General features: G+C 44.9%; 1 protein-coding gene across 4 annotated transcripts in view; it reads right to left on the bottom strand.

Moving 5' to 3' along the window:
• The window catches only part of PCYT1B (phosphate cytidylyltransferase 1B, choline), a 285,710-nt gene extending 273,795 nt beyond the window's left edge, over positions 1–11,915 (bottom strand). For all 4 annotated transcript variants that reach the window (XM_063955702.1, XM_063955703.1, XM_063955704.1 and 1 more), the window contains exon 1: positions 11,582–11,915. In XM_063955702.1, the coding sequence (XP_063811772.1) occupies positions 11,582–11,698 (117 nt within the window). In that variant the 5' untranslated portion in view covers positions 11,699–11,915. The remainder of the gene's footprint in view (positions 1–11,581) is intronic.
• Between the last annotated feature and the right edge of the window lie 1,038 nt (positions 11,916–12,953).

Here is a 12,953-nt window from a genome sequence, read left to right as displayed (position 1 = left end):
ACCTTACACTTAGATGTGTTCCAGGCCAATCCACTAATTCCAAGTCTAAAATTTCTGTTTGACAGTCCACTAAGCACTTACAATACAATATACTGTATGTCAAACTTAATTTCTTGTATCAAAATCCTATTTCCATATACTGTAGATTGTAAACTTGCTGTCTGTTAATACCCAGTAGTTGTTTTTTTACTTTGTTCCCAATTTAAAACATAATGGAAGACGACAGTGCTATATAAATTAATTAGAAAAATGTTATTAATAATAATAACTTTTAATAATACAATCAAAATCAAGGACAGACTCCCTATGGATATCAACAGTAAATTTAGCCCTTACTAAATTATTTACATCCATGTTTTCCTCCTTCCTCTCACTCATATTGTTGTCCATTCCTTTACTCTGAACATCTATTCTCTTCCCAGTTACTGTACATTAACTTTGCTTTTATACTAACACTAAGTGCTCTAAAATAAATGGACAAACAAGGTTAACATTCATATTACATGACTGTAGAATGGTACTTCCAGAAATTATATTTTATCAAATAATCACTGCTAAATCGAGTTCTAGTCCCAACAAAAATGGTTCCATCACAGAAGGAAATGCACACAGAATTGAGCACTTTCGGGGGAATTACTGACGGAGTCTAAATTACAGACAACAAAGACTGGTGTGCTGTTAGATCAGACTTAGGCGGGGGGGGGGAGTTTATATTAGAATCCAACTATTAAAGAACAATAACTTATTGATCTTTAATAGTTGAATTCAAATGTCCCCTCTTTCCCCCCTGCCTAAGCTTGGCTGTATTTGTCAATAAAGGGCGCTACTGTGTGGCATTCTGTTAATAAGGGGTACTACTGTGTGACATACTGTGTTTAAGGGGTAATAACTACTGTGTGGATACAAATGTGTGGTGTAATGTGTATAAGGGGAACTAGTGTGTTGTAATCTGTGTATAAATAGGATTTTACCGGTAAATCCTTATCTCGTAGTCCGTAGAGCAGTGTTTTTCAACCACTGTGCCGTGGCACACTAGTGTGCCCTGAGCAATCTCCGTGTGTGCCGCCATAGAAGCACAGCCACGCCCGTCAGTGTTTTGCCCTCTGCTGAGACCCTGGAATGATCAATGCTGATGGGTTTAGTGGTTGCAGTGACAGTTATAATTTTTGGTCCGGGCAGTGTTGGGCTTTTCTGGCTTTCTCAGATGTGGCTCAGGCGTTACCTATGGAGAAGCTGCAAAATAACATCCTAGGACACGCAACTGCACCATGCATCACCATTATATTTCAGTGTGCCTTGGCAATATTTATATCTTGATCAGTGTGCCGCGAGTTGTAAAAGGATGAAAATCTCTGCCGTAGAGGATACTGGGGTCCATTTAGTACCATGGGGTATAGACAGGTCCACTAGGAGCCATGGGCACTTTAAGAATTTGATAGTGTAGGCTGGCTCCTCCCTCTCTGTCCCTCCCACCACTCAGTCTAGGAAACTGTGCCCGAGGAGACGGACATACTTTGAGAGCAGGTTAGATAAGGATAGTGGTGAGATTCCGAACCAGCACACACAACAAGAGGAAAGCCAAGCTAACCAAACTTGGAACAGCAACGCCTGAATCAACATACTTAACCAAGTAACAGTGCAGGAAGAATGAAGCACTGGGCGGGCGCCCAGTATCCTCTACGGACTACGAGAAACGGATTTACTGGTAGGTAATTAAAATCCTATTTTCTCTTACGTCCTAGAGGATACTGGGGTCCATTTAGTACCATGGGGATGTACTAAAGCTCCCAAACTGGGTGGGAGAGTGCTGAGGTTCCTGCAGAACTGAATGACCAAACTGAAGGTCCTCAGAGGCCAAAGTATCGAACTTGTAGAACTTAGCAAACGTGTTCGTACCTGACCAAGTAGCTGCTCGGCAGAGCTGTAAAGCTGAGCCGCCCAGGAAGACCCCACCGACCTAGTAGAGTGGGCATGTACAGACTTTGGACATGGAAAACCTGCCGTGGAATAAGCATGCTGGATAGTAAGCCTGATCCAGAGTGCAATGGACTGCTTTGACGCAGGACACCCAATTTTATTGGGATCATAAAGAACAAACAGTGAGTCCGATTTTCTGTGATGAGCTGTTCGCTTGACATACACCTTCAAAGCCCTCACAACATCCAAAGACTTTGAAGTAGCAGAGGTGTCGGTGACAACCAGAACCACAATAGGTTGGTTGATGTGAAACGCAGACACCACTTTAGGAAGAAATTGCTGACGAGTTCTGAGTTCAGCTCTGTCCTCATGGATAATTAAATAGGGACTTTTGTGAGACAAAGCCCCGAGCTCCGACACACGTCTTGCTGAAGCCAAGGCCAACAGTGTGACGGTCTTCCACGTAAGATATTTTACGTCCACCTCCTGTAACGGTGAAAACCAGTCCGATTGGAGGAACTGCAGCACCAAATTGAGATCCCAAGGTGCCGTGGGAGGCACAAAGGGAGGTTGGATGTGCAGAACACCTTTCAAGAACATCTGGACCTCAGGGACAGAAGCCAAATTGTTTCTGAAAGAAAATGGACAAGGCCAAAATCTGGACTTTTAGGGAGCCCAGACGCAGGCCCACAGCCATACTTGACTGCAAAAACAGCAGATGAAATTCCACCGCGTAATAATTTCTGCTCTCACACCTAGAGATGTATTTCTTCCAAATACGATGGTAATGCTTAGACGTTACCCCCTTCCTGGCTTGGATCATAGTCGGGATAACCTTGTTAGGGATCCCTCTCCTGGCTAGAATCAGCCGTTCAACTTTCATGCCATCAAACATAGCCGCGGTAAGTCCTGATAGACGAATGGGCCCTGTTGCAGAAGATCCTCGTGAATAGGTAGAGGCCACGGATCTTCAAGGAGCATCTCCAGAAGGTCCGTGTACCAGGCCCTTCTTGGCCAATCCGGAGCAATGAATAATGCTTGACCTTTTCCCTTTTTATTCGCTTAAGAAACCTTGGGATTAGAGAAGTGGAGGAAACACGTACACCATCTGATAGACCCATGGAGCCATCAGAGCGTCTACCGCCACTGCCTGTGGGTCACTCGATAATACCGCCTGAGCTTCTTGTTGAGACGAGAGGCCGTCATGTCGATCTGTGGATATCCCCATCGACCTGTGAAATACCTGAACACTTCCGGGTGAAGGCCCCACTCCCCCGGGTGCAGGTCATGTCTGCTGAGGAAGTCTGTTTCCCAGTTGTCTACTCCCGGAATGAAGACCGCTGACAACACCACAGCGTTTCTTTCTGCCCAGAGGAGAAATCTTGACACCTCTGACATTGCTGCTCTGCTTTTCGTTCCGCCCTGTCGGTTTATGTACATTACTGCCGTCACATTGTCCGACTGGACCTGAATGGCCCGATCTTGAAGAAGATGTGAGGCCTGCAGAAGGGCATTGTATATGGCCATGAGTTCCAGAATGTTGATTGGAAGGAAGACCTCCTGACTTGACCATCTTCCTTGAAACTGCACCCCCTGAGTGACTGCTCCCCAATCCCTGACTCTTGCGTCTGTGGTTAACAGAATCCAGTTCTGAATTCTGAACCTCTGACCCTTGACAAGGTGAGAAGTCTGTAGCCACCACAGAAGGGAGATCCTGGCTTTTGGCGACAGACGGATCCTCTAGTGCATGTGAAGATGCGAATCCGGACCATTTGTTCAACAGATTGAGCTGGAAGGGTCTTGCGTGAAACCTTCCGTATTGAAGTGCCTCGTAAGAGGCCACCATTTTCCCCAGAAGGTGAATGCAAAGATGCACCGATACCCAGGTTGGCTTCAGGACATCCCGAACCATCGACTGGATTACTAATGTCTTTTCCAACGGAAGGAACACTTTCTGCGACTCCGTGTCCAGTATCATTACCAGGAATGGGAGCCTCCGTGTTGGCTCTAGGTGAGATTTCGGAAGGTTCAGAATCCCCCCATGATACTGGAGGAGTTTGGTTGAGACCAATGCTGTCCAGCAACCTTTCCCTGGACGGTGCTTTTATCAGGAGATCGTCCAGGTATGGAATTATGTTCACTCCCTGTTTGCGGAGTAGAAACATCATCTCTGCCATCACCTTGGTGAACACCCTCGGTGCCGTGGAGAGACCAAATGGCAGGGCCTGGAACTGGTAGTGACAGTCCTGCAGTGCAAACTGTAGATAAGCCTGATGAGTCAGCAAGATCGGAATGTGAAGGTACGCATCCTTGATATCCAGAGACACTAGGAATTCCCCTTCCTCCAGACCTGAGATCACCGCTCTCAGAGACTCCATCTTGTAAGGTGGGAGCTCTTGGAACTCCAGTCTGTAGCCCTGGGAAATAAGATCTATGACCCAGGGATCCTGGCACGAACTTGACCAGACCTGACTGAAGAATTGTAGTCGGGCTCCCACCTGACAGCCTTCCAGGCACTGCGGTCCACAGTCATGCTGAAGGCTTTGAGGAAGCAGAGCCTGAGCTCTATTCCTGAGCACTGGCAGTTGCTGGTTTGCGTGGTTTACCTCTTGCGCCCCTGGAGGACGTAGAAGCACCTCTGGATTTGCCCTTGAACTTGGCTGTCCGAAAGGACTGCAACTTAGAAGCAAAATAAGTCTTCTTGGTTGGGGGGGACTGTCAAAAGGAAGATACGTAGACTTACCCGCAGTAGCTGTGGAGATCCATTTGTCTAGTTCATCTCCAAATAAGGCCTCTCCTGTGAATGGTAGGCCTTCCACACCTTTCCTGGAGTCCGCGTCAGCAGTCCACTGGCGTAGCCACAAGCCCCTGCGTGCCGACACTGCCATAGCGGTGGTGCGTGCATTAAGCAAGCCTATTTCTTTTATGACTTCCACCATAAAGTTCGCAGAGTACTGTATATGCTGCAGGAATAAAACAACATCCCCCCTAGGCAAGGAATCTAACCCCTCAATTAGGTTACCTGACCATTTTGCAATGGCTTTTGTGATCCACGCACATGCAATAGTGGGTCTTTGGGCCACCCCAGCAGCTGTGTACAATGATTTGAGTGTACAGTAGTCTCAATTTTACGATCAGCCGTGTATTTCAGGGAGGCTGCACCAGGAACAGGCAATACAATTTTATATGACAGCCTAGAGACTGATGCGTCCACTATCGGTGGATTTTCCCATTTTTTTCCTATCCTCCAGAGGAAAAGGAAAAGATGAGAGCAACCTTTTAGGGATCTGAAATTTCTTATCAGGGTTAACCCATGGTTCTTCAAACAGGGTATTCAATTAATTTGACGCAGGAAAAGTGACTGAGGACTTCTTTTTTACATTAAAATAAGATTCCTCACACTCTGACACCTTATCAGGAATATGCAGAATATCTCTGATAGCCTCTATAACAGCCTCTATTCCTTGTGACAGAGCCGCATCCCCCTCCCCTCCAAATCCACCTCACCCTCCTCCATGTCTGACTTGTCAGCGTCAGACTGTAGGATATGGGCCAGGGTTCGCTTTTGCCGACAAATGGGAGGGGATCGAGACGCTGTTTTGGAGACTGAGCCTCTGTTCATAAACTCATCCACAGTCTGTTTTAAGTATTGCGTCTCTTTTTCATTGCTGGACAATTTTGTAAAAAGAGTGGAGATCATTCCTTTAAGAGAATTAACCCACTCCGGTTAAGCCCCCAGTAGTGAGTACCCAGTAGTGAGCCCCCTGGTGAAGAGGAACACTCCGCTGTACAAGAAACACACTCTTTGCCTGATATAATGTAAATGTGACCGTACACACACACACACACACACACACACACACAAAAAGGTTAAGCACAAGTAACCCACAGAGAGCCCTTCCGGGAGACACAGAGTTGTTTGGAGCCAGTCCCCACCGCGCCCTTACCGCTAGTGCCAAGCTTAGATGGGTCGCAGACTAAGTACCCTGATAGGGGACTTAGTACACTAATAGTCGCTCCCCCCCTGCTATGACCCCCTGGTACCGCTGAGGTAATCTGGAGTCACACCTGAGGAGCTGCGCATCCCTGTCAGTCAGCGTCTGTGTCCACTGCAGAGGGAAAATGGCGCTGGTGAGCTGCTGGATCCTCTCATAGTGAAGCCCCGCCCCTTCAATGGCACGCGGTCTTCTGGCTTTTTTGATACTGGCTGAGGTAATTTTTGTGCTTAAAATGGAGCAGAACCGGTTGAAGGCTCTGTTTGCCAGTTTGGGTACTGTGTACAGTGTACTGAGACGCAGTTGTGTACTGTGTCTGGAGACACATTCCGCCCCATTTAGAAGCCGTGTGTCTCCATACCCTCGTGCCGCCATAATGGGCAGCGCCCCGTTAACTGGGTCGCCGGCTCAATACTCACCACTCTTCATTCTTCTGGCTCTGTTAGGGGTGGCGGCGTGCTGTGGGAATGTACGCTCGCCGTGGTGGGGCGAATAGTTTCCTCAGGAGCTCAGTGTCCTGTCAGCGGGGAACGGGACCATTAACCCTTCAAGAGGTTGGGAATTTCCCCCCCCCCTAAGTCCCACGAAGCAGGCAGGATGGTGCCAACCAGCCCTACCTGAAAATAACAAACATAGAAAATAAATGCAGAAAACTCTTCAGGAGCACTACTGTGTGGTGAAAAGGTAGACATGAAAAAATTAGACCGTACAAAAGGTTGTACTCCTACTCAGCAACTGTCTATACCTGCATCTCCTTTCTCTCATTACCGTTTATCTCGGCTGCCTGCCCCTAGTAGGGTATCTGGATGATAGATAGGCAGTGTCTAGTTAGTCAGCCAATAGATAGACACCACATATTAGACAGACATTAGGTCGACAGGGTCAAAAGTTCATCAGGGTCTAAAGGTCGACATGAAAAAGGTAGATAGTACAAAAGATTGACAGGGTCAAATGGTAGACAGCGTCAAAAGGTCGACATGAAAACGGCAGACATAAAAAAAGGTAGAGACCATTTTTTTTTTTTGCATTTTTGGGGTTTCTGTGGATAGTTTTGTCATCTGGGACCCTTAATTGTAGTCAGGCTTCACTCGCCATGCTTTGGGTTCGGTGGTTTGCTGCACTCGCCACAAGGTTTATAACCAACTCTATGCCGACATGGATAGAGAAGGTATAAAAAATTAAAAAAACATGTACAATTTAAAAAACCTTGGGTCTACCTTTTTTATGTCGACCATTTTCATGTCGCCCTTTTGACCCTGTCTATCTTTTGTCCATGTCGACCTTTTGTACTATCAACCTTTTTCATGTCAATCTTTAGACCCTGTCGACCTAATGTCTATCTAACATGTGGTGTCTACCTATTGACTGTCTAACTAGACACTGTCTATCTATCATCCGGATAGCCTACTAGGGGCAGGCAGCCAAGTAAAACGGAAATGAGGGAAAGGAGATGCAGGTATAGACAGTTGCTGAGTAGGAGAGGGCTGTAATTGAAGTGTGGGAGAAGAGGGTTGTGAGAACAATAGGGAAGAGGGCCCTGCATGAAGGAGCTTACAATCTAGGGGGAGGGGGGAGACAGACAAGGGGCTCATGCAAGAGGAATGTGGCCTGATGGCAGGAAGTAAGCAGGGCAGAGAAAGTCAAGGCATGAGGCAGGGGGTTGGGAGAGTGGCCTCGAGACTACGTTATGCTGAAGGGAACACTTTGATGAACAGGTGGGTTTTCAGTGCCCGTTAGAAACTTTGCAAGGTCAATAGAGTCTAATAGAGTGAGAGAACTCATTCCAGTAAAGTTGGGTAGCGTGGGCAAAATCTTGTAATCGTGCATGGAATGCAGTTATCAGGGTAGAGGTTAGGTAACAATCATTGGCCGACCAGAGAGGGCAGGAAGAAATATGCAGGAAGATAAGGTTGGAGATGTAAGGAGCCGTGGAGTTAGAGAGGGCCTTGTTTGTGAGGGTGAGGAGTTTGAAGAGGATTCTATAGGGGAATGGAAGCTAGTGCACATTTTGTCGAAGGAGAATGGCAGATGTGGAGCGTGGGGAGAAAAAGAAGAGTCTGGCTGTGGAGTTGAGAACAGATCGGAGTGGAATGAGATGGGAGCATGGGAGGCCAGTGAGGAGAATATTGCAATAGTTGAGCCGTGAAATGACCAGTGACTGGATAATAACTTTAGTCGCACACTGGGAGAGGAACGGGCAGATGCGAGTGATCAAGGAGCGCTCAGACATCCAGGAGGAGATGGCGGAAAGGCAGCTGGATACCTGAGAAAGGACAGGGGTAGAGGTCAGGAGAGGATAGACACTGTCTATCTATCATCCGGAAACCCTACTAGGGGTGGGCAGCCGAGATAAATGGTAATGAGAGAGAGCAGGTACAGGTATAGACAGTTACTGAGTATGAGAGGGCTGTAATTGAAGTGTGAGAGAAGAGGGTTGTGAGAACAGGAGGGAAGATGGCCATGCTTGAAGAATCTTACAATGGAGGGGGGAGACAGACAAGAGGGCATGCAAGAGAAAGGTGGCCTGATGGCAGGAAGTTAGCGGGGCAGAGATAGTCAAGACATGAGGCAGGGGGTTGGGAGAGTGGCCTTGAGACTAGGTTATGCTGAAGGGAACGCTTTGATGAACAGGTGGGTTTTCAGTGCCTGCTTGAAGCTTTGCAAGGTCGAAAGAGTCTAATAGAGTGAGGGAGCGCATTCCAGTGAAGTTGGGCATCGTGGGCACCAGTTATCAGGGTAGAGGAGAGAGCAGGAAGAAATATGTAGGAAGATGAGGTTGGAGATGTAAGGAGCAGTGGAGTTAGAGAGGGCCTTGTATGTGAGGGTGAGGAGTTTAAAGAGGATTCTGTAGGGGAATGGGAGCCAGTGCAGGTTTTGTCAAAGGAGAATGACAGATGTGGAGCGGTGGGAGAGGAAGAAAAGTCTAGCTGCGGAGTTGAGTGGAGTGAGATGGGAGCATGGGAGGCCAGTGAGGAGAATATTGCAATAGTTGAGCCGTGAAATGACCAGTGACTGGATAATAACTTTAGTCGCACTCTGGGAGAGGAACGGCCAGATGCGAGCAATGTTGCATAGCTGGAACTGACAGGTTTGAGCCAGAGATTGGATGTGGGGGGCAAAAGAGAGGGAGGAGTCAAGAGTGACACCCAAGTAGCGCTGTTGGAGACCGGGGGAGACGAAGGTGTTCTCAACAGTGATAGAGATATTGGGGGGTGGAGACTCTGGATGGAGGAAAGATGAGTTCAGTTTTGTCCATGTTGAGCTTCAGGGAGCGCACAGACATCTAGGAAGAGATGGCAGAGAGGCAGCTGGATAGGTGAGAAAGGACAGGGGGAGAGGTCAGGAGATGAGAGGCATAGTTGCATATCATCGGCATAGAGGTGATATTGAAGGAGCTTATGAGCGTATCCTGGGAAGAAGTGTACAGGGAGAAGAGAAGGGGCCAAGGACAGAACACTGGGGGACACTGACAGGGAGGATGGAAGCAGTTCCTAAATATTGCTTTTATCAAGCTTGATAAAATTCCTTCTATAATCTTGGTGTAGCGTTTGTTAGAAGTAGTGAAAATACTACTTAAAAGAGTGTGTCCAATCTTAATCATTCAACAGAAGTTGATGCAGTCTCTTTAAAAATACATAAATAAATATATAAATACCCCTAACAATATATGTGTTGTATTGAGAGAAAAAGTATTTTGTAAAAACCGTGAGTATTCACGTCCCAAAAATGGTTAACGGAAAACAGGAATTTCAATTGTGAGTGATTATTCCTCTGATAAGATGGCACCCCGTAGATGGATAGCTCAATAGTTACCATCAGTGATTGTGATAGTATTGCAATATAGGTAAAATTGTAACAATTCCCTGTGTAGGGCAATCAGATATATAGTCGCGCTTAAATTATTGGATAACTACTCCCGGTGAGTATAATTCTGGAGCCAGAGATATATGTCAAACAGTACCGGCTCTGCAATGTTGGCAAGCCTAATGTAACATTTCCACCGGCCGACTGACTACCGCTGATGTGCACAGTCCGTGGGTGAATAGTATGTGTGGCCACAGTTCCAATACTTGTTTTAGGTCGACACACTCACCACTGCAAAGTGGCAAAGATCTTTGTATGACAAATTGAGCTACAGCAGTGGGAGGAGACATGTATGAAATGGAGTATGTCGATTTCGACAGAGGTGTGTCCAAATTAGTCATCATTATAATTTGCATCTCTCCCTACAGTCCTGATTTGTCCTAAATCGAGGGCAGTTACGAGGTATGACTTGGCCAAGAGTGTTAGACAAACCCCATCGCAATATGGACACACGCTTAATATAAAGCAACCACTTACCCCTTTGGGAATGTGTGGCTATTGCCCATTTTACAGATTTTAAATGTTGGGAGATATTATTTTGGTGCTTCCGATGGATAAGACACAAAGCTTCTCAATTGTTCAGGCCAAAATGAAGACACAAAGTTCAACTGTCTAAGGCAGGCATGTCCAAACTGCGGCCCTCCAGCTGTTGAGAAACTACACATCCCAGCATGCCCTGACACAGCTTTAGCATTCTCTGACAGCAAAACTGTGTCAGGGCATGCTGGGATTTGTAGTTTCACAACAGCTGGAGGGCCGCAGTTTGGACATGCCTGGTCTAAGGTCAAAGATAAGACACTAAGCTCCTCAATTCTCCAAGGCCAAGGATATAAAGGCTTTGGTGAAGAACATAACATGAAAGATACGGTAAAATTGCAATTTGCTGAAGCCAATACGATATATTTGACCATTTTAATGTATTGGTTTGTACATAGTGAAAGGGAAATGACTTGCGCCATGTGCACATGGCATTTCCAAATGCAAACTTTCTGTGCTACCAAGTAAATCAGTACTTCCAAAAAAACACCGTGGTGCATGTTTTTTTCTTTCAAAAATGTTCATTGTTAAAAAGCTAAAGCTTAGTTCTGCATCAATTTCATGGCTAGACAAGAACAAAATTCAAATTACCTTAATACATTTTCACAAGTTACTTTGAATATTTTAGAGAACAGCCTAAGGCAATGCAAATTACTGTCATCGAAATTTTAAGTGGCCTATAATTAGTAATTTACATACATAATTAATGACAAAATAATTTAACTCCTGTTTCGCCAAAAGACATGGCAGATTAGTAAATATGATTAAACGATAAAATACAAAAATATTTGTTTTGGTTCTTTCTAACAGAATGTCTCTTCAATTAAAATCAGTAGAAACAACTATCACCACAATCTGTCAGCTGAATGGGTGTTCAGCACCCTGCACTAACAAACCACACGTTAAGGCAAACATACAGATTTTCTCAATCACTGTAGAGAATGCTTTCTATGAATGGCATTTGAAGAAGAATCCTATGGAGCTTTGACAGCAGTGCACATCACCTGTAAAGAACTAGTGTGCTGCTACTGCTGACATGTACTAGCCAACTTACTGTACCATACAGAAGAAAGAAAACAGGCAGGATGCAATGTGAAGAATCAGCACTGCCACAGAAAAGCTGCCTTGTAATGCAACTTCCCATACTGCAGATACAGTACTCAGACACACAGCACAGATGGATTAATCTGAAGCTAAGAAAGGTTTTGCATCTAAATCCTTTTGTTTCAGTGACAAGCACATCACATGTAGCATCTATCTTTACTTACCAAGCGCGGCTGAGGACAAGTATGCTCCAATTCTTCCATGTTTTCTATGGGAAGACTACCACAAAGGGATTTTGGGATACCTGTTTCTGACTCAGCATCAAGGCTGAGAACTGGCATGGCCAGGCCAGGCTCCCCGCTGCTCTCCCCACAGCGTGGAACTTCTCTCGGGGATTCTGTGTAGTGGATATTTCTCCTCGGTACCTCCCTTTCTGTTCCCTTGAGATATGAAAGGTCGTTGTTTAAATCTTATAAGTAGAAGCGGTGATGCACAGGGCCTGGGTTTATCACTATAACAACCAGCCAGCACAGAAAGCACACAGCAGAATGCACTGGCCTTATTTGCATGATGCCTTGTGGTTGGATAGTGTCATCCCAGTACAATTTTAAATGATTGTGCTTCCTGTGTACAGAAGCAGTACATGGAGTTTGCCAAGTATTTTGTAGGGTTACAGATATGCCTTCATTTTCATATATAGTAAAATAATATTTAAGCTCAAAACAATTAGCAGTCATTGCTAGGTACAGGGTTGAGTATCCCTTATCCAAAATTCAAAATCATACATTTTTTGTTCCCCTACTGAGATAATCACACATAGATATGTATATTATATTATATATCTATACAATATATCTATATATACACATAATATATAATATATACGTCATTATCTCAGTAGGGGACCCAAAAATTTACTATTAACTAATATAGGAATTAAGGGTCTGTTTATTATTATGTGGTGAGATTGGGCTGAGTTTTTGTCACAGAATTTACCAATAATATTTCACAGATACAGTATGCCTCTGTGATACTGGCATGGAATTGTGAATTGTAAGAGTTAACTTACCACTTCTCAGAGCCTACCTGTGGTGATATGTACATGCATTACCTACAGTAGTTACTGAGTCGCACATTCGCATTGGAATGAAGGCCAGCGTTGAACTTTCAGCTGCTATTACAGGTTGAGTATCCCTTATCCAAAATGCTTGGGACCAGAGGTATTTTGGATATCAGATTTTTCCGTATTTTGGAATAATTGCATACTATAATGAGATATCATGGTGATGGGACCTAAATATAAGCACAGAATGCATTATACACACAGCCTGAAGGTTATTTTAGACAATATTTTTTATAACTTTGTGCATTAAACAAAGTGTGTGTACATTCACACAATTCATTTATGTTTCATATACACCTTATACACACAGCCTAAAGGTCATTTAATACAATATTTTTAATAACTTTGTGTATTAAACAAAGCTTGTGTACATTGAGCCATCAAAAAACAAAGGTTTCACTATCTCAGTGTCACTCAAAAAAGTCCGTATTTCGGAATATTCCGTATTTCGGAATATTTGGATATGGGATACT

This window comes from Pseudophryne corroboree, chromosome 2, assembly GCF_028390025.1.
Source record: "Pseudophryne corroboree isolate aPseCor3 chromosome 2, aPseCor3.hap2, whole genome shotgun sequence".
Lineage (NCBI taxonomy): Eukaryota > Metazoa > Chordata > Amphibia > Anura > Myobatrachidae > Pseudophryne > Pseudophryne corroboree.
Note: the sequence above shows the minus strand (reverse complement) of the source record. Positions and strands in the feature narration are given on the sequence as shown.